The following is a 23,499-nucleotide window of genomic DNA, read 5'->3' on the forward strand; positions in this document are numbered from 1 at the left end:
TCAATGAGTCTAACAGGTAAGTAAATGTCTCTGAACTCAAGCTTTCACATTTTAAGTTTTGAGTTTCCTTTAATAATAAGAAGCTGTTAACTCATATATCAAAATGTTATTTGGGGCATAAACACAAAGGAATAAGAAGCAGAGACTCAGATATTTGTACAACAATGTTCATAGCAGCACTAGTCACAATAGCCAAAAGGTAGAAACAACCCAAATGTCCATCAACTAATGAATGTATAAACAAGTTGTGGTATATACAGATGATGGAATATCAGTCAGCCTTAAATAGGAGGGAAATTCTTATATATGTTACCACATGGACAAAACTTGAATAGATTGAAATAAGAGCAATAAGCCAGAAACAAAGGGGCAAATATTTTATGATCTCCCTTTCCTGGGATACCTGGAATAGTCACATTCTAAGTGACAGGAAGTACAGCAGTGGTTGCCGGGGACTAGGGGGATGAGGAGATGCAGAGTTACAGTTTAATGGATGCAGAGTGTCAGTTTGAGATGATGAAAAAGTTCTGAAGATGGAGAGTGGTGTTGGAAGCACAATAACGTGTTTTGCATATTTTACCACAACTAAAAAACATTACCAAAAGAAATAAAATGTTTACACAAGACATTCTTGAACACAAGAATATTCAAAAACACTATGTTCAAGACAAGAGTTTGTAAAGAGCTATCATAATCCTTACTATTATCTTCAATAGATTAAGTTACAAAATAAATGTCAGATTCTCTAAATTATATAAAGCAATCTAAAAGATTATCTGAAGATCATATATATGTCCTATTATATTTTGTTATGCTCGGCTATGTTTAGTCTCTATTTCAGTTTGCATTTAAACAATTGTAATACAAAGTATTGGAGAAAATTACTGTCATTGTATTTATTCCAACAGCATTATACAGAATGGAGTAAACATACATACTGTTTTATTCCTGGAACTTCTGGCATAAAATATTCAAGGTTAAATGATAAAACATGCTTCATAAGATAGATACAAAATTTATTTCAAGTAACTCAGTTTTCCCTATTCTTATCAAAGGGAAGAGCTTTTGTGAATATGTTACCTGAGTTTTCTATTTCCTCTTGAGTCAGTTGTTCCAAATCCAGGCTTCACCAATTCTCCTTGGTCCTCGAAGATAAAGGTTTAGTTCGATGAAGGTGAGGCAGGATTTCCACATCAACCCTGGTGTGACTGCAGAGAGATCAGGCTACGCTTAATCACTTTGTCACATAAACATATAACTCTCTGCCTGAACAAGGCATGACCATGTTCTTCAACTTTTATAAACACTTTACAATTTAAATTATAGAATTATTTAGAGCCGGCTTCAAGAATATATAGTTGATATGACTGATAAGTCATCAAATTTGAAAGCTGTCACCGAAAATATATATCAAGAACAAATTTAAAGCATTATTATGTTGAACTGACCAAATTAATTGAACAAAACTTTAATACTATTTCAGTCAATAATGCAGAGAGCTGAATAATTAAAGAAATAAGTTTTATTTTGGATATTTTTTAAGCATGTATACTATTATTTCAATATGATTCATGCCTAGTAAACTAATGGCTTTTGTTTTACATTTTGACTGTAACATTACTACTCAAGGAGTAATCTTCCCCCCAGTAAGAGAAGCTATGACTGGGCACTTAATCAACAATGAACAGTAAATCACTTCAGAGTTGTCAAAACAGTTTGTCCCCAAGGCTGCTTGTTCAAGATTAAATTTACTGAGGATTCATGCTCTAGAGAACTGAGATCTTCCATAAGATCCTTCCAGCACATTGTATATCTTCAGAGGCTTCTCCTGCCAATCACATTAGGGGAATTAAGTGGAAAAACTGCATTCTAATACCAAAAAGTAAGTGACTTATTAAGAGCAAAAACATAAGGTTGTGTAAACAAGAATTTTTATTTTCAGTTAACCAGTGTATTCATGAAATTCTCAAATGTAATATGGCACTGGAGAGAAGTAAAAGGTGAAGTCTTTGTGTATGACAGATGTACTGAGTGAGATTATGGCTAATCAACATAATAAAATTTCAATTTAGCTCAGATAATGTCCACATACAAAATTCCAACTCAGAACTTTGTGCAAGAGAAAACAATCTTTCTTAAAAAGAAATACAGAAACAAGTAATTGGGACTTATAATTTGAAAGAGATTATTATAAATTAATCAAAGAAGGAAAACTTAAAAGCTAAATTTAGATGTCTTTTATATAGCTATGGCAGGTCCCTAAATCTGAATGTCTCTACAAACTATCTAACAAAACACACAACAGAATAGACAATATTCTGTATACATAATCTAATACAATATACAATACAATAGAATTGGCACATAAGTTCACACGTAACTAACACATACAGCATAAATAAGTCACTGAGAATACACAAATTTCAAATTAACCCGAAAGAAATAAACATCAAATTCCAGCAGAGAGATCTCTGGAGCTTATGGTCCAAGCCTGAGAGAATTAAGTAAACCTGAGATGGGTGCGGGGAAGAGAAGAAGGAAGTAACAATCCCAACGAAGGTAGAGCACAGCCCTACTCACATTTACTAAAGATTAAATCACACACAACTTTTAAATCATTAAAAAAAATGCTCAACATCATTAGATATTAGGAAAATGCAAATCAAAGACCCAGAATTCTTTGATCTTGAAAACTCTTTGTAAATAGTTTTCAGTAGTTCCTTTGAAGCGTGTTATCTGCTCCTGTCAGGACACGGACATACAGGGTGGGGATGATAATTTTTAATGAACAAATTTTTTATGGGAAAATACCAAGGCATCCCCACTGAAGCTAAAAATTAATCAAGATTTCTCTATTCACAGTCATTACCCCATGTTTTCCTATATCAAGTAATATAATAATATATTAAGGAGAAATGTGATATAAAATATTTAAAGAAAGTTATTAGAAAGAAAAATCATTAAGATACCATTATCTTTCTAGCAAATCCAAAAGAGTTAACTGAAGATCTTTCATACTAAATAAGAGTTCAGTAAAGTGGCTGATTTCAAGAGTAAACTGATAAATATTTATTAGTTATTTCCTTGAATGCTAGCTATAATTATTTAGAAAATAGAAAGTGGAAAGAATGTTTTTCATAAATGTAATCCAAATTATAAAATATATGTAAAAAAAGAAAGATGTGAAAGACCCTTAAGATGAAAACAAAGGAATTATTGAAGAATATCAAAGAAGACCTAAGTAAACACAGATATTTTCATGTTTCCATGGAGAATGATTCAATGTGAACAAGACATCAGTTATTTTCCTAATTAATTTGACATTTAATATATTGTCAGGCAAAATTTTCATAGTTTCTACAACTTCTGAAATTATTCTAACATTTACATGAGAAATAATTGTTCAAAACACAAAAACTTGCCTTTAATAAGAGTATTGAGTTTTAAGCCTCTTAGCAGATATTAAAACCTACTTATAAGAACTAAAAAAAAATGGAGTATTGGCTTAGGAATAAGCAACTGGTCAAAGGAAAATATCCTAGAAATAAATACAAAAGCATTTGGACATTAAATATAGTAAACATGACATATCAAATTAGGTAAGTAGGTAAGATTTTTGAAAACTTGTTGAAAATTTTGTTTTAAGGTAACATAACCATTTGCAAAGTAGATTTAAATTCTTTATACATGTACACACACACAAACATACACATACATTTTCTTTCTGTAAAATCTCCCACACACATAGATGCATATATGTGTACTTAATGCTTTAAAATACAAAGACATAATTAAAGTAGAAAAAAATTTATAAATTGTTGTATAATCTTGATGTTAAAAAGGCACAAACTCTGATAATAGTGATCGACAACATTAAAAGTTAAAGTATAATACTTTCACACTACCAAAACACTGTCTAGAAGTTCTTTGTTTTATGCTATAATATATAAGATCTTTCCTGAGCCAATAAAACATTTTGAACATGCCAATTAAATTAGATAAAATATATGAAAAAGCAATTCATAAAAATGTACCAATGGCAAAATACTTCATTATTAAGTAAATAAAGCAAATTGTTGACTTAAAATAAGATATAATTTTGCTTATAAAAAGTTAGAAATATTTATAAAAATCTATGTTCAGTAATGCTGTGGACTAGAACAAGAATACATAGAAAGGCATTTATTAAAAATATGAAAGAATATTTGTGAATTTTTTCAAATTTAAAGAACTTCAAAGGCCTAATTGGGAGCAGAGTTATGTTATATATGGGGTAGGAAGATTCAACTGTCAGTGGCTTCAAGAGCAATTTCAGTATAAAAATCCCAATGGCTTTTTTTTCAACATGACAAACTGAATTAAAATGTATGTGGAAAAACAAAGACTTTTTTCACTTCATAAAAAAGGTTGAGAGACTTGTCCTATAAGACATGAAAAATTATTATAAACTTAGATAAATAAACACAAGTTTAGAAAAATTAATCAGTTGACAGTAATAAATAAACCAGAACTAGAATCAAACATGAATGAAAACTCAATATGTGAAAGGATGGGTTATTCAGTAAGTGATGCTTAGACAATTGGCTATCGTCACTGGAAAAAAAATGAAAAGGGCACTTTACAGCATATATAAAAATCAATGTTCAATGGATTAAAATTGGAAACTAAAAAATGCAAAATTTTTGAAATCTTTAGAAGACAATATAGATTGACATTTTTCTGGCCATACAGTAGAAATGATATGATAAGAAAGACATAGAAGTGCTAACTTAAATCCACATAAACACTGAGAAATTTGATTACATTTAGAAGTTCCCATTCATCCAAATATATGAAAGAAATGTAGAAAAGAAAAACCACAAACTGGGAAAAGATTTTTGCAATGCATACAAACAAAAAAAGAATTAGTACAGAGAATTCATAAAGAACTCCAATAAATTTATGATAACAGAAAAACAACCTACTAGAAAAATTGACAAAAGCATGAATACATGTTGAGTAGAACCTGAGAAAAAAATGAATGTTTAATAAACATGCAAATATGTTCAAATTCAGTAGCAGCAAGGATTAAAAAATAAAACCATAATACAGTCATAGTCTTATGCTCACTAGATTTGCAAAAACATTAAACATCTGACAATATCAAGTGTTGGTTGGGATGTGGACTAATGGATCTGCTTCACATGGCTGACAGGAATTCACCTGATAATACAGGTTTAGAAGAAAATTGCAACTATCTGTGATTGTGAACTTGTAAACACTACTTAACACAAAAGACATTCTTTCAGGATGTTTATAGCAGCACCATGTGCAATATCAAAAACTGGAAACAACCCAAATGACCACTGACTGGATGGTCTATTCAGACGTGGAATAACATACAGCAGGGGAAATTGTGGGACTAAAGAAATGTGCAGTCATATGATCAAATCTTAGAAAAGTTAATTGACATTGTCAGTAAAAGATCCAGAAAGCCACATACCGCACAGCATAATTTTAATAAAGAATATGAAACTCCAAATAATCTTCTTCCTAATTTGAGATATTCTAGAAGGGACTACACACCGAGAAAAACCTGATAATTTTACATAAAATTGAAAAACAAAATTCTGTTTACACAGAAACAAATTATTATTAAGTCTGTAAGTAAAAAGTATTTAAGTTGAATATGACTTTTAGGGAATATACTGCTTATGCAAAATAACACATCTCTTTCCCATATCTTCAGTATCTTTAAGACAAAATAAGAAATGCTGTTTACCATGTGAAGAGTGGCAAAGATGTTCATAATAACTAGTGAAGAAGAGCGTGAAAATATATTGATTATTATAACTTGGATTAGTGTGGTTTTCTATCCTCTAATCAAGAACCAGAATCTGTTTTCATCATCAGCCACATCCCATCTAACAAAATAGCTCACTGATCGTATCTTTAAATGAACACAGTAACCTCTCCCATCTGAATATCCTGCACTACAAACTCAAAGACATTGACCTGAGGAACAGAAGTCATCTTAAAGATGAATGCATTATGCAGCTACAGAAAGTTGCTGTGCCAAAAAAAAAAAAAAAATTAACACTTTAAAATTTAAAAACCTCTTTTTTGGCCCTCAGAAATTTGTCTAAATATTAGCCAAATTGTTTTCCCATTAATTTGGGTGAAAGTGAATTTTAAAGGTTAGCTTGTTTTTTTCACAACTCTCCCTTCTAAAATCCCATTTTAGTATAAACTGTGAAAAATAAAGTTACAGGGTGAACTTAGTTTATTTTTTCTTGTAATAGGACAAAAAGCTGTGTCTCTTATTCATCCAGCAGAACTTCTCTATTAGATTGATTCTAACCTCAAAGGACCATTTATTCTACTTTTTGGATGATTTTGTATAAACAAAGAAAAGCATCTCTGTGAAGTCCATTGAATTGACTAAATCATCCATGGTTAGAATTTACTGCCTGTTCATTGCTTTAGGATTAGTGACAAATGTGTTCAGTGTGGGTGGCACATTCTAATTCTACCCATAGTTAACTTTTTATCCCAGAGTTTTGTCATCGCACTTTTCATCTCTGAATTTCTCAAGGTGTATATTAAAGGGTTCAACATGGGAGTGATGACAGTGTAAACCACAGTTACAGATTTATCAATGGGAAAGTTGGAAACAGGTCTCACATACATGAAAATACAGGGAACGAAGAAGAGGACCACCACCGTGATGTGGGAACTGCAGGTAGACAGGCCTTTGCGCCTCCCTTCCTGACTGTGAGTTTTAAGGGAATTTAGGATGACCCCATAGGATGCTAGTAGAAGGATGAATATGACCATACAGATTGCTCCACCATTGGCAACCACAGTGAAACCCACAAGGTGAGTGTCAGTACAGGCAAGTTCCAACAGTGGGTACATGTCGCAGATGAAGTGGTTAATGACATTGCGGCCACAGAAAGGGAGGTTGTACACAAAGAGAAGTTGAACCATGGAATGCAGGAAACCTCCGACCCAGGCCACCACCAGCAACAGGATGCAAACCTGCCGATTCATGATGGTTAAGTAGTGCAGGGGCTTACAGATGGCCACGTAGCGATCATAGGCCATCACCACCAGGAGGAAGACCTCAGAGCCCCCAAATAAGTGTTCTAGGAAGAGCTGTCCCATGCAAACTGAGAAGGAGATTGTCTTTTTACCACAGAGTAAGTCTCTAATCAACTTGGGTGAAATGACAGTAGAGTAAACTGCATCCATGAAGGACAGACAAGCAAGGAAGAAGTACATGGGGGAGCCCAGGGAGGGGCTGGCGAAGACAGTCGCCATAATGAGCAGGTTACCCACCATCGTCACAATGTAGATGAGCAAAAACAAGACAAATAATGCTTTTTGCCCCTCAGGATTCTGAGTGAGGCCCAGGAGAACAAATTCTGTTAGATTGTTGCTATGTTCCATTTAGTCGTCTACGAGGCCGGTGTCAGGGATGAGAGATCAGGAGACCCAGACCTGTAATGAGACTGTGAACATGACTACGAATGTATCTGTGACATTACCAAGCATATCTGTGTGTCTGTGTCTACAGTGGTTTGCACACAATAAGCATTTGGTAAATATCTATTGAATTCTTCTTCCAAAAGCCCATCACACCTTCCCTTGACAGTTCTATTTCTCCTCAGATGATTCTGTTGGGACCACAAATAAGAGGTTGGATCTTCTATAGAGAAGTGTAGTCAAAGACCAACAGGCAGTCATAGCTTTAATAGAACCTTATTGAAACTAGGTCAGTTCATGACATAGAAGTCAACAAAGACAAGCAAGTAAGGGTCCCTGCTCTCCAGAAACTCACTCTGGTGGTGACCACAAACTCTAAGTAAATTGGCATAGAGTCAGTCCTTTGAGTTGGCAGTATTTGGAATGAGTACTTTTACAGTAGACCCAGGTAGCATCAAAACTAACATCTTTTCTGGAATAACTCCCTTAATACTATGATATCCAACTCTTAGATATTCAGTCCCTCCCATTTCAAAGGCTGTTTGGTCTTAGTGAATCTCTCACTGAAGTCCAAGACCCTGGAATTTGGACTGTATCAAATAACTGCAAAATGACTTAGCCCTTTGTTCCCTGCAGCAATTACATGGTCTCTTTGACTATCAGGTTTTTAAGGAGTTATAATTCTTTTAATCTTTACCTATACCACAGTGCTTAACACATATACACTATATAGACATATTTCAGAATATATTTTAGGATTGAAATGACTCATGACTATCACCAACTATTACATTACCAGATTAACGGCTAGTATTTTTTTTCCCCAAAACTCTTGGGGTGAGCTAGGTAGTGAGGGAGGAGAAAACAGACACTGAAAGGAGAGGCAGAGGACAATGAGACATGGTTTTACTTACAATGCTTAGGTACTGAGAGTGCTCAAAAATAGGATTTCAGTGCCCGGATTCCAAACAGCAGCACACACAAGGGAAAAATCCAAGCTCAGTGTGAGAAGGCATGTGTCTGAGTCATTTTCTAAATGTAATTACAAGTCTGTTTCAGTGCGCTCACTGGAGAATAAAGAGTGGAACTAGATGCTCTCAGAACCCTTGTGAGTCTAACCATCTGTGATACTTTTAGTGGAGTCTTGCCTTATTCTCTTCTGCTGGCCTTTTTTAATTCTTTCATAATTTCATAACTAAACAAAACTTCTCACGCTCATCGCTGTTGCTGGAGAAACACTAGCTAGTGAGAATGAGATTTGAACATTACAGAGACCAAAGAACGATCATAAGTTTCTCATTCAGCGTGTTCCTATTTAACATCCCAAGCATCCTTGGAGAGAGCGCAGAGCACAGCGGTGAACAATGTGAGCTCTGGGGCTGCATTGCCTGTGTTGGAATCCCAGCTTCACCACTAACCATCTGGGTGACCTTGGACAAGTTAATAAACCTCTCTGTGCCTCAGTTTCATCATTTTTAGAATGGGGATCTCAATAGTGCCTACCGCTTAGCGTTGTCATTTTATTGCAATTAAAGCACCTAGAACCCTTCCTGGCACCTCGTAAAGGCTCAATAAATGATAGTGATAATTAATGTTTTTTAAAGCTTCACTACGAACATTGTATCAGAACAAATCATCTGGATTTTGTTAATTTGATAATAAGTATAGACATAGCTCAGGATAAAAAGAATAATATGTTCAAGCATGGGTGCCGTGCTAATTATAAAGATCCGCACATAAAGGCCCATATCAAGCTGCCAGAACAGAAGAGGCACATATTCCTTTATACTTTAACAAACCTGACATGATCTACAATGTTAAGTTGTCTAATTAAAAAATCTAAAAGTAATTATAAATATTAACATATCATTTAAAATATAATTAACCCGTAAACCAAGATTATCAATCCACTAGTTTATTCGTAATATATTACATTTCTCTTTTTCGTTTGGAAGAATGGACAATAAATATCTTTCACCTTGTAATACTAACACCAAATACATTTGGTATATTCCAATTAGTTTCTGTGTTTTGATAGCTTAATTTTCTCAACTGAGATTCCTTCAATGAAAATATATGATATTTAAGATTATAGCTATATTTAGCAACATATCACATGAATTTTCAGTGATTATCCTTTGTTAGTGTTTCAAGAACTCACCTCTTGGGTTTTTCCTTTGTCTTTAAAGATCAGTGCTTCTTTCTCTAAGGGTAACTGCGGATACTTCAAGTATCTATGTGTGATCACAGAACACATAGTACTGTATGGCTGAGCAATGGATCTAGAAATAGTTTCAAATGGTCACACTTTCTGTATTTTCACACAATCTCCCCATCACCTCAGTCTTTTAGGTAAATATAGAATCATCTGACATGGATGCCTAGAATATAGACACTGAAATACAACATAAACATTTACAGTGCAAAGATAGTTGAACACTCTCACCTGCTACCTGCTACAAAAATTTCTGCAAAGAAAATCAAAGCTGCTGTTTGTGTGAAAACTGGCCTAATTAGTGGAAATTAACTTGATCGAGCCCATTATTGGCTGATACAAACAAACAAACAAACAAAAAAACCTCAAAAATTTAAAAACACTGATATTAGTTATTTGAAAGTGTCTGTTCTCAGTTAATTATGGTAAGGTAACCAAAAATTATGTTACTTTGATGGGGGGTTTAGGCTAATATTCATATCTCTGGCCATTGATCTCTCTCTGCACCTAACAAGAGAAATTCTGGGATTTTAACTTCTTGAAATAGCCAGTGGCTGAGCATTTCACAGGTAATAGTAGAACTCTTTAGGCTTTTGGTCATTTAAATAGCTTATCCTTAAGGCTGCCTCACCCTTAATTAAAAGCATGTCTCTACCTCTCTCCAGTTTTATCTCAGAAAATTGGGAGCTTCCACAAACTTCTCAATGAGAGAAGTCTATGCTGAGAAAATTAGACGTCTGGAGGATTAGATACCAATTGAGAATAAATTTCAGCCAGGGCTGAAATTTGGGTTTTCAGAAATCTCCTGGGCTATTCTGTCAGAAAAAATAAGTTTTTTGAGAAACCTCCATAATGTTTCCCATAGTGGCTGAACAAATTTATACTCCCACCACCTGGATAGTAAAGTTCCCTTTTCTCTACATCCTCACAAGCATTTAATTTCTCCTGTAAATCCCATATAGCCATCCTAAAAGGTGTGAGGTGGTATCTCATTTTTGTTATGAGTTGCATTTCCCTAATCGGTGGTGATGTTGAGCACCTTCTTATGTTCCTAGTGACCATTTGTATATCTTCTTTGGAAAAATACCTATTCAAGTTCTTTGCCCATTTTAAGTTGAGTTTTTTGGGTTTTGGCTCTTGAGTTGTAAAAGTTCCTTATATTTCTTAGATATTAACTCCTTATGAGATACAAGATTTGCAGCTATTTTCTCCCATTCTGTAAGTTATCTTTTCATTTTGTTGCTTCCTTGGATGTGAAGAGCAGTCTGAATTTAAAACTTGATATCCTGGACTTCAATCTTATGTCATGATGGGATGAGACTTAACTGGCCTGATAGCTTTTGCCTCTTCTGTCTCGGGGCCCTGAACTGTCATTTTACAAGTCTGACAACCTGACTGGGCAGACATTGTCTCCATTACCCTATATCTACATCGAGAAGAAAGAGACCCAGAAGAGCCCAGTCCTGTAGTCATCTCTACCAAGGCTCCATTCATATAAATTAAGTCATCTTGGACCCTTCTTAAATGTCCATCAGTCAACTGAATACCAAAGAGTGACCTCAGTCCATGCTACACAAAACAGAATTGTTCTATCAAGTTCTTCCTAAATTCATATATAGTCAGATACAGACCAGTGAATGGCAAGATACAGCCCTGTATGTGGACAGATACATGCTTGTGTGTGATCATATCAGATACATATGCATATACATACATACATGCAATCATAACAGTAGTCATATACTGACCCATGTGTTGTCAGATACAGACCCATGTGTGTTCACATATAGATACATACATGAAATTGGATACAGACTTACGTATCACTGAATATACACATACGGGTGGTCATACAAATTCACATGAGGTTGAATACAGAGCTGAGTGTGTGGTGGAATACAGACTTGTGTATTGTTGGACACAGGCCTATAAATGTTTGAATACAGACATATGCCCCTAGCTTTGAGGATTGTGCTGTAATTCATGCCAGCAAAAGACATTAAACCCTTTCTGACCAGCTCATTGAAAATGTGAATTAAATATAATTAAGAAAGCCCTCATTTTAAGAAAACCAAAAGGCAAGATGCACTCTAGAGAGATGATTACAGATTTTTATTGAGACATCAATCAATCCTTCACAATATGTGTCTTATTCTGGATAAGAAAACAAGATATTAAAACATGTTTTCCTCAAAATAAACATGTAGAGTCATGACTTTCTAAGTATCTTTTTCTGGGAAATTTTCAAATTTTGCAGAATAATCCTAAAATTTAGAGGAGGAGGGGAAGGTGAGGGAGGATGAGAAAATAGTGCCCTAAAATTGAAACTTCTAGCTGTTATAAAACCTGACATATTAAATAGAAAATTTTCAAATTATTACTGAAACTTATAACAATATTGTCAGATTATTTTACCTGTTGGGGAAAGTAGGCTTAGATATTTCCTAATCACTAACAAAACTAAATTCTAGATGGGTTAAAAATAAAATGTTTTGAAAAGTTATTTAAAAAAAAAAGGTTAAAATTTATAAAATCAGTGGAAGGAAATAAATTTTCCAAGAGTGATGTGATAGAAAAAATCAAAAATAAAAGAACATAAGAATAACATCTTTATATAAAAATAGCCATTATTACAGCATAACAAAATTTATCAATAAAAATTCTCACTCCAATAGATTAAGAATTCAAGTAATTGACAAAGTTTATAGAGTGGATTGTATGTCCCATGTATTATGAGAACATAAAGACAGTTAAATAACTTTCCCTGACTTCAGGGTGTTTATAGTCCAATGAACACAGATAATTAGCAAAGTTTTGTAACTCATTGCTTGAAAGAATTATACAAATTTGAAAATTAACAAATTTCTGTCCTAGTCCACTTAGGTAGCTATTACAGAACACCATGGACTGGGTGGCTTAAACAATAAACACTTATTTTTCATAGTTCTGGAGGCTCAGAACTCCAAGATTAAGGTGCCAGCAGATTCCATGTCTGGTGAGAGTCCATCCCCAGTTTACAGACAGCTATCTGCTGTGTCCTCATGTGGCAGAAGGGTCAGGTGAGCTCTCAATGTTCTCTTATAAGGGCATTAATCCCATTCATGAGGGCTCCACACTTATGACTTATTTCTCAAAGAGCCCACCTCCAAATACCACCATATGATACAGGATTTAACTTATAAATTTGGAGAGGGAAACAAACTTCCAGTCTATAGCAACATCCAAAAGGGGAGAAATTCATTCCCTAAATTCTGATCAAATCAAATGCTTTGAGATAATATAAGAAATATCCGTATAATAACAATAGTAATATAAATCAGAATATGAGGTTTTTCATAAAGTGTGATTTATCAGTGAAAAGCACCCATTGCCCCCTAGCCTTAGCCCCTCATGCATGCAGACTAAATAAGGGAGGTAGAATAGTAAGTTTCTTTGACGACATGCTTCCAACCGCATTAAAGGCAGATAATATTTAATTTCAAGCCTTATTCAGAGAAAGAGAGAATTTATTAATGAGATCTCTACCAAATAGAACAAATTCTGGCTTCTTCCTAATAATCTGTATTTCATTAATAAAAGAGATAAGAATGACATATACTGCAGCATGTCTCTTCACGATATCACTCAAAATACCTGGTGTCAAGTTCTGTAGTGCATATTTGAAGCTCTCAGATTGTGCTTTATGATGAATTTACAGATGAAAGGCAGAGCCTGGGTCTCTAAAGAAGGCTGTGGAACACTATAAGCGAAAACGGAGATGGGGATATTGAAAAACAGCAGAGATATTATCAGATAGTCTAAACTATCTGGGAAGATTAATGAGTCATCTTTATGAAAATGTAACCCCAAACAAAGCTGCTCCACTTGAGGAGATAATATGATTTCCCAATTGTAAAAATAAGTAAGATTGGGTATTTTCATGTACATACATCATGTTCATTCAGATTATTTTAATATACTTAGCCTCTTGGTGATTAACGTTACAACTCTGAAACATCACTCTTTTTTGATGTTAACATACGAAGCAATAAAAGCAAAAGAATACATAAAAATATCTTGCAGATACAGAAATAAAACAGATGCTTCAAATATTAATATGGGCTGTCTTTGTGTAGGGAGGAGTGAACCAAGTTTTTATGTATTATTTCTTATATTATTTTTCCAAAATCTGTAATGAACTCTATTAATTCTGGAAAGATTACATTAATTAAGACAGAAACATGAAAAAATCTTCCACTAACTAAAATATATTTACAGTATTAACTATAGCTTAACTCATCACATAGAACAGAAATCAGTAGTCTCAACAGACATTTTACAACAAAAGCTATGCATATTTTCATAGGAAATTGTAAAAATCTTAAAAATATATTTCATATAAAATATATGCTTTGAACTCAAAAATTATGAAAATCTTAAAAATATGTTTTGATCATTGGAAGTATTCACATAAAAAATGTCTTTCATCACGCACAAGTTATTAAACCTGAGGAGAAATTTACTACAGCTAAATAATCATGCACGGCTAACTTGGAAAGAGCAACTTTTCATAGAAAATAAGTGATACATTTCCCTGCTGTCTCATTTTCTTTTTCTGGTCCAGAGCTTTTTCATGGCATGTTTCATCTCTCCATTTCTCAGAGTATAGATTAGAGGGTTCAACATAGGAGTGATAACTGTGTAAAACACAGTCAAAGACTTATCAATGGGTAAGGTAGAAGGAGGTCTCACATACATAAAGATACAGGGGACAAAGAAGAGGACCACCACAGTAATGTGGGAGCCACAGGTGGACAAGGCTTTGCGCCTCCCTTCCTGACTAAGACTCTTCAAGGAGTGCAGGATGACCCCATAGGATATGAGCAAGAGCATAAAGATGACCACACAGATTGCCCCATCATTGGCAACCACAGTGAGGCCAATAATGTAGGTGTCGGTGCAGGCAAGTTTTAACAAGGGGTACATGTCACAGATGAAGTGGTCAATGACATTGGGGCCACAGAAGGGAAGGTTGTAAACAAAGAGAAGTTGAACTACAGCATGTAAAAACCCACCAACCCAGGCCAAGAGCAGCAGCAGAACACACACTCGCTTATTCATGATCGTCAAATAATGCAAGGGTTTGCAGATGGCCACGTAGCGGTCATAAGCCATGACCACCAGGAGTAAAATCTCAGCACCACCAAATAAGTGCCCTATAAAAAGCTGGATCATGCAGGCTTGGAATGAAATGGTTTTCTTCTCATAGAGTAAGTCTATAATCATATTTGGGGTGACTGTAGTAGAATAAACAGCATCCATAAATGATAAGTAGCCAAGAAAGAAGTACATAGGTGCATCTAGAGTTGGGCTCACCACCACAGTCACGACAATGAGTAGGTTGCCCACCATTGTCACCATGTAGATGAGCAAGAACACAACAAATAATATTTTCTGACCCTGGAGGCTTTGAGTGAGCCCCAAGAGGACAAACTCAGTCACATTCCTCCTTTGTTCCATAGATTCTTCTATATGTCTTATTTCAAAGCTCAAGACAAAATTACCTGTAAATATATTTATTACTAGTGACTTCCTGAAATCCTGAGATAATTTGTTTTTTCAACCAATAGGCAGTATAGTCTATTATGCTCCTGTACTTTCAGAAATTATAATACAAATCTGATTAAAACATCATCCCTCAACTCAACAATTGTATAGACTGTTGCAGAGGCAAGTGATTAGGGACATATGTGGGAAAAGGACAAATTTTTACATAAATGAGTTGCCACAACTAGCTTTGCATCTGGAAGCCAATTAAATTGTACATATAGTTAATACCTATTACAAAAATAAAAATTTATTAGAGGTTTAATACAAAAGTAAAGCAAGTTTTACTTCCTATTTACTTTCCAGTTAATAAAGGAGGTAACTTTCTACATTCTAGAGTGGAAGAATCTTCTTAACCAATCATTAAAATCCCATATAGATACATTTGACAATTTCAAAATTTTGTATGGATTTAGGAAAAGTTACCAAATACCAATAAACAAAAGTAGTTTGTAGAAAAGGTTTACATTTTAGAGGGTATATACAGAGTTAATATCTAAAATAGACAAATATCTCTAAGCAATTAACTAATAAAATGAATATAAATATAAACAAACAATTAAAGGAAGGATACATCAAAATGGCCCAGAAACATATGATAGGATGCTGAAATTCACAAGTGAACAGAAAAATAGGAATTGAAGCAACAGCTTACTTACTACAGTGTTACCTTGGGCTCTTAAAAGTCAATCAGTTTCTATAGATGTTACATCATCTTTTAGCTTTTAACAGAAGATTCCCTTTTGAACTGTTGGAATTTTCAAAATGAACATGAATGCCCTGATACCTAAAGAAATTTGAATCTTGATTGTGAACAGAGACTACAAATATTAATTGCTGGAACAATTGGTTCTCTTAACAAAGAAAAATTAAACTGATATTTTAATTGGAGAAAAAACTGCAGATTATGTTTGAATTGTTTAGATAAAAACACAATGCTTACAGCACATATTAATTAAAAGTACCATGAGATTTAGAAATATCTGCCCATTAAAATATTCCCAAATAGTTACACTTGAAATTAGTTTTTAAGTACTTGATGTTAGAGAAGGTAAATTTATTCTAGATCTTTATAATAAGAAAATATCCCAAAAGAGTGTTAACATCGTAGAATCGATCTCCACATATTTTAGTGATCACAAAGGATCCCTAACTTGGTTGATCAAGAGAAACAGATAGGGGAACTTCTGAAAGACTGAATTCTCACACCATCAATGTACTCTTGCAAAATATAAAGTCTAGTTCAGAATCTTGTGTATAAACCTTTCCTGGGTTACCTGCATAAGGAGACAGCCATTCAATCCATGAACTGGGCTCTGATGCTTTCTCCCTTGTTCGTCCTGCACTGATTCCATCGCTGAGAACACAGACAGCAGGACACGTACATCATCACTGGACCTGTTTCCACATGACTAACTCTTCTCATGTTTGCAGGAAATCTGATTCATCTCAATCTTTTAGAAAAATATATACTTTTGAATTGTTAGAATTTTCAAAATGAACATGAATGCCCTGATACCTAAAAAAATTTGAATCTTGACTGTGAACAGAAACTAAAAATATAAATTGCTGGCAAAATTTGTCCTCTGAACAAAGAAATGTTAAATCAACATTTTAATTGGAGAAAATGCTGTAAATTATGCTTAACTTGTTTAGATAAAAATTTTGCCATTTTGTGTTTTATATCAGTAAAAGTGAAATAGTGAAAAAGCCTTTATGACATTTTGATTCTCAGCCTGTTACACTGTCCTGTCTTCATACAGCACTGTTGAACATTGGGTTTCCTGAAGGATGAAGAATATTTCATATACGTGCTTTATTATGTTTTGAGTCCATCATTTCAATTTGGGAAGAAGCCTGTCATGTGAATACTGGTACAGACAGATACTCTCTGAGGGTAACAACAAAGGTCTACAAACACTTTATCTACATTTGAACTGCAGCACATATTATGGAGTCATTCAATCTCCAAGGGCGATTCTTGTCTAATTAAATTTATTAGGACCTTAGTTGTAATTTTGACAGTACACTCCTTATCTCCAGAGATGCCACCAAGATAATCACCATGTAGAACAGGCCTTACAGAACCCTGTCCTCTTGGGGGAAAATCCTAAAAGAACAACTTGAGGTCATATCTCCAAAATGGGTAAGTCCAGTCTGGGCAGAAGTAGAATATGTAAAAACTTTCTCGTTTAAATCATGACCTTCAAAGTAGGAAAATCTGTTTAAGCTTTGTCTTTACAGATGACATCTGATCTGATTTCCAGAAGATAATAAATGTTAATTTCAAAGTAAGTCACTTAAAACTTATTTCTAATGCAGACAAAGTTTGTCACATCGTTTGTCACATGGTTTCAGAGAGTCAAGTTGACAGAATCTGTGTTAGTGTGAGAGTAGGGTAAGAGAAAACATTTGTGGGACTATTCTGTTTATCTCAAGGTACTGCTCATAGAACAGTCATCAAAATAACCAATAAACTGGGCCATAAAAGAAGTTGCAATACATTTCAAAGGACTTGATAATATAGAATATATATACATATATCATAAAAATGTAATTCAACTAGAAAGTGATAACAAAAATATAATTTTCCAGTTATTTACAAATTAAGCAACCCAAGTCTAAATTATTCATGAACCTTTGGAAAAATAAATTTTCAATAGAAAGATAATGATAACATGTGTATATAAAATATATATTAAAGATATCTATCAACTATATATTTAAAAACTATGAAAAGTAGATGTAGCTCCAGGAATGTTTAGAGGGAAATGTATAGCTTTAACTGTAAGTATTAGAAAGCAAGAAATGTCATAAGAAATGACCTAAACTTCGATGTTAAGGAGCTAGCAAAGAAAAAGCAAAACTAGCACAGAGAACATTGTACAATGGAAATAGTAAATAGAAGATAGAAATCACTGAAATAGAAATTAATCGAAAAAATAGAGAAAATATGTGAATCCAGGAATTGGTTCTTTGACAGTTTAATAAAATTGATAAGATCTTAGCAAAAATGATTAAGAAAAATAAGAGAAAAAAATTATCATAATCGAGAATGAAGACAGGGTCATCACTGCAGAGTCTACAGAACTTAAAAAGATAATAAAAGGATACAATAATTTATGACAGTATACTTGACAACTAAAAGAAAATGGACCACTGTTATGAAAGACATGACTTTCTACGTAAACACACTAAGAAAAGTAATTAAAAACTGGAATAATCTAACACTCAAGAAAATTAATTCTTTAAAATCCTTTCCTTCCCAAAACAAAATTCCATCTCCATATAGCTTTATCAATGAATTCTACATAAAAATTAATCAAGAAATAGTACCAACCCTACATAATTACTTTTAGAGATGGGAGGAAATTATTATACTTCCCAGCTCATCTCCTCGCTGCATATGCACCCAGCGTGATCCTTATACCACAATGAAACGAGGGCCTCACAAGAGAAATAATCAGATCAAGATCTCATATTATCCCAGACACAAAATTGTGGACACAATATTTAGTCTGATTCTTTTTAATGTTTCATTTTTGATTTTTTTCTTGCCGTTACAATTTATGAAGCAGATCTGGTGCAGTGTTTGGTCTGGGTCTAAATTATGTCCCACTACTGATGCAGGATCATCCTAGTATTTATCTCCCTGCACTGGCCCTGTGAACAATGAGGTCTTCCAGCTGCTGAGAATAGGCATTCTTCCTGGCCCAGTCTGAGCACCAAGCACTCCTCTCTCTAACCTGTGTGGGTAGATCTTTTCCCATCCTCATGTAGTTTCCTGAAGACTATGAATAATTGAGGGGGATCTCTCCAGATCTCCAGCATTGCCTCCCTCAATGTCTCTGAATCTCTCTTTCTCTGTCCCTCAGGTCTATGATCCACAGTGTTCCAAATCTAGCTGCCTTGTTGCCTTGGTCTCCTCAGACCCTCAGCTTCGTCTCCTCAACTCTGAGAGTCTACCAGGATCTTTTGAGGGATCCTTGTCTGTACCCACAACATGGAAAGTTTTCAAAGGTAATAAATCAGAAAAATCTTAGAGCTTCACTTGTTCATTTCTCATCACTCAGTGATCACTGTCAATCACTTTGACATCTAGTGTCTTGAAAATAATTATTTCATATTCTGTTTCTTTGTTTGCCTGGTTTTACAAAAACCTGTACATGAATATTTGTATCAGTTTTATCCATAATCTCAAATAGCTGGAAACAATCAAAATATCTCTTAATGGAGAAAAGGATAAATGTCATACAGTTTGGAATAATACTCAGCAATAAAATGAACTAGGAACAAATACAATATGTACAAATCTCAAATGCATGATACCAGTACCAAGATGCCAAATTTAAATGACTAGATATTGGACATGATCCTATGTATAGAAGACATAAAAAATTGCACCCAAAACTGTTAGAACAAAAAAACAAATTCAATAAATTTGCAGGATACAAAATATACATACAAAAATCAGCTGCATTTACATATACTAACAACGAATTATCTAAAAAATTATTTTAGTTTTGAAAATAATCCCATTTATGATGGCATCAAAAAGAATAAGTTACTTAGGTATTCATGAGAGGTAGTGGATATGTATATTAGCTTGATTATGGTCTCCATTTTACAGCATATATGTATATAAAGTCACGACATTGTATACATTAAATATAGAAAATTTTGAATTCTCAATTATACCTCTATAAAGCTGGGAGAGAAAAGAAAGACTACATACTGTATGATTCAATTTATAGGACATTCTGGAAAAGACAAAACTATAGGAATGGAAATAGATCAGTGTTTTCCAAGACCTGAGGGTGAAGGGAAGAGGTGATACAAAGGGGCATGGGGAAATATTTTTGGTGATGAAACATTCTGCACATTAGTTGATATGGTGGCTACGTAACTATATGTATTTGCCAGTACTTGTATAACTTTGACTAAAAAAGAATGAATGATGTACTTTAAAGATTATAGCTTATGTAAAAATGGAAAACAAAAAGAATTTCTACATTAAAACATCAGACAATTGGAAAATGTATTAGAAGACAAGATTCTATTTACAATAGTACCAAAAGAACTCAAAAATACTAAATCTACAAAGAAACATACCAGATCTACATGAATATAAAAGACGTACCCCGGTTTATGGATAAGAACTCTCAATTCTCTAAAGATATAAACTCTTTCTAAATCAAGTCTTATTGAAAATACAAACTAAACTTCGTTTTTACTAGACTAGCTTCTTGAAGTTTAATAATAAAACATAAATATGCAAGAATAGACAGTTCTGATAAGGAATAGTAATGAAGGAGTCCTAGGCTTATGAGGTATCAAGGCATATTTTAAATCAAATGTAATCACAGCACATGTTTGAAAGTCACATAAGTAAAGAAGAGATCGCTGTAAGTTAATAGAGGACTGATGTTTATCCAAACACATACCACATTTTAGAATACAAAGCTGGGATATCAAGTCATGAGGAAAAATACTTGTGCACCTATGAAAATGACCTTGAATGATTCCTGAAAAATAATTAAAATTTAATCCCTACTTACAGGGTTCAAAAATCTAAACATAAAATATAAAACAACAAAAAAACTTTAAAAATTAAATGTTGAAAAAATGTGGGATGTTTTGATAACACTGAAACAAGGAAATTCTTCCTAAACAAGGCATAAAAGCAAGAAAATATGAATATATTTAATTATAGAAATGTAAAAATATTTCCACATGGCCAAAAATACTTTGCACAGTATAGAAACAACAAAATCAAATAACAAGCTAGAAAATAACTCCACATACATGGAAAAGGAGATTATTTCCTTAGTATATAAATAAATTCTAAAAATTGATATGAAAAAATCAGCAATCAAATAAAACACATAAATCATTAATAGGCAGTTCATGTGAATACAAATCATTTTAAACATTTGAACAGATACCCAAATTCAATTCTATTTATTTGTAATTAAAATATACAAATGAAACACAATTTCCTTAAACAGACTGTTATATACCCAAAATGTTTAACAAGCACTGGTTTTTGAGAATTCAGGCAAACAGATATTTTCCAGAATGAAGAGGGTAGTGAGTCTGGTACAAGCTCATGAATGGCATTTTGTCAAAAACTATGCACATCAACATGATAAATAAATAAACCAATTGACTCAACTATTCCACCACTGGGAAATCATACTTAGAATATTACAAAAATACTTCATTGAAGAACTGTTTGTCATAGAGAAAGACTGAGGAAAACATGAAGAGGACTGGATACATCAGTGTCAGTGTATCTTCATCAAGAAGTTAAGCAGTATGAAGAGACTGAGAATGACTTAGATCTATAGACTGGTATATGAAGATGTTCTGGAAATGGTAGATACTGCTTTGGGATGATTAAGAGATTTATTCTACATAGTCCCTTTTGTATCAATTCTATTTTAATATTTATTATTATTCATTATTTACAGCTTCCTATTTAAACAGTAAAATATTCTACTAAAAATAGCATATGTAAAGCATATGAAATTGAATAAAGAGGAAAGTCTATACGGTATTAAGTATTTTAACTAATATAAGTAGATGAAGATAAAAGACAAGAATCTGACTAACAACAAAAATAAGAATAAGAAAGTAATAAAAGTAAACACAGAAATTAAGTAAAAAATGGTGTATTTCTATAAAATTCATTGCATAATATTTACTGACTCTCAACTGTAAATACATTCTACCCGTCCAGATGCAATGTTAAACCAGACACTATGGAGTTTACATTTTAGCAGGGAAACTGTTATCAAAAGCACAAATATATAGTTCATTCTTTAATTAGAATTATCATAAATCTCTTGAGAAGAGGACATTTTACATCAGGTTTATGAAGACTGTTACATTCCAAGGAGATTGGCCCTAATGCTAAATTTATTGCTTACTCACGGATGAAGCACTTATTTATTAGTTCATATGACATGTTTTTCTCCAGAGCTGCTTCATAGCATTAGTCATCTCGGAATTTCTTAGACTGTAGATTAGTGGGTTCAGCATGGGGCTTATGACTGTATAAAACACACTCAATGATTTGTCAATAGAAAAAGTCTTAGCAGGTCTTGCATACATGAAGATACAGGGAACAAAGAAGCAGACCACCACAGTGATGTGGGAACCACAGGTCTGGAGGGCTTTCCGCCTCCCTTCTTGACTCAGATTCTTTAGAGAGTGCAAGATGACTGCGTAAGAGATGAGTAAGAGCAGGAAAAAAATACTGCACATCAGTCCTCCATTGACCACCACTAAGATGCCAGTGACATAGGTGTCAGTACAGACGAGTTTCAACAAGGGGAACATGTCACACATAAAGTGATCAATGACATTGGGGCCACAGAATGGGAGCACATATGTAGTGCTAACTTGTATAACTGAGTGCAGAAATCCTCCAACCCAGGACACCACCAGCAGCACAACACATACCCTTTGCCTCATGATAACCAAATAATGCAAAGGCTTACAGATGGCCACGCAGCGGTCATAAGCCATCACCAACAGAAGAACAATCTCTGACCCACCAAAAAAGTGCTCAGTAAAAAGCTGAGTCATGCAAGATTCAAAGGATATGGTGTTTTCCCCAAAGAACAAGTCTGAAAGCAATCTGGGGGAAATAGAAGTGGAATAAATTAGATCTATAAAAGATAAGCTGGCAAGAAAAAAGTACATTGGTGAGTTAAGGGTCTTACTGACAGTAATCGTCACCACAATGAGCAGGTTGCCCACCACGGTCAAAATGTAGGAGAGCAAGAACATAACAAAAAGGATTTTCTGCTCCTTTGGATTCTGTGTGAGGCCCAAGAGGATGAAGAAAGTTACATTATTTTTTGGTTCCATCTAGTCTGTACCGGAGCTGACTTCACATATTAGAAGCAGTTTACCTACAAAACAAGGGGGAAAATACTTAAATGCATTGTAAGTAAGTATAATCTTTTATTTATTCATTCAATTAAAACAATGTGTATGAAGTACCTGTTTGTATCCAATGGATCATAGACATTGTGAATACCAAGTTGAATAAAGCATAGTTCCTTATGCTCAGCGATATGAAACAAAATAAGAGATCAGATCCATGTAATAAATGCCATTATATATACGGATATTCATGCAACACTAAGGTCACAGTGTAGGAATATATCAATCAGACTGAAATCAAAGAAGGTTTCCCAGTGAAATCAATGCTTTAACTG

General features: G+C 33.8%; 3 protein-coding genes across 3 annotated transcripts; all 3 read right to left on the reverse strand.

Moving 5' to 3' along the window:
• Nucleotides 1-6,483: 6,483 nt before the first annotated feature.
• On the reverse strand, nucleotides 6,484-7,431 carry LOC102546097 (olfactory receptor 4A5-like). The gene has a single exon (XM_006212338.1). It carries the CDS (start codon nucleotides 7,429-7,431, stop codon nucleotides 6,484-6,486), a length of 948 nt encoding a protein of 315 aa, XP_006212400.1.
• Nucleotides 7,432-14,263: 6,832 nt separating this feature from the next.
• LOC102544704 (olfactory receptor 4A15-like) lies at nucleotides 14,264-15,184 on the reverse strand. Its single transcript, XM_006212235.4, has one exon. The coding sequence runs from the start codon at nucleotides 15,179-15,181 to the stop codon at nucleotides 14,264-14,266; it is 918 nt and encodes a 305-aa protein (XP_006212297.1). The 5' UTR covers nucleotides 15,182-15,184.
• Nucleotides 15,185-22,222: 7,038 nt separating this feature from the next.
• On the reverse strand, nucleotides 22,223-23,149 carry LOC102545583 (olfactory receptor 4A47-like). The gene has a single exon (XM_072970720.1). The coding sequence runs from the start codon at nucleotides 23,144-23,146 to the stop codon at nucleotides 22,223-22,225; it is 924 nt and encodes a 307-aa protein (XP_072826821.1). The 5' UTR covers nucleotides 23,147-23,149.
• Between the last annotated feature and the right edge of the window lie 350 nt (nucleotides 23,150-23,499).

This window comes from Vicugna pacos, chromosome 10 (assembly GCF_048564905.1).
Source record: "Vicugna pacos chromosome 10, VicPac4, whole genome shotgun sequence".
NCBI lineage: Eukaryota > Metazoa > Chordata > Mammalia > Artiodactyla > Camelidae > Vicugna > Vicugna pacos.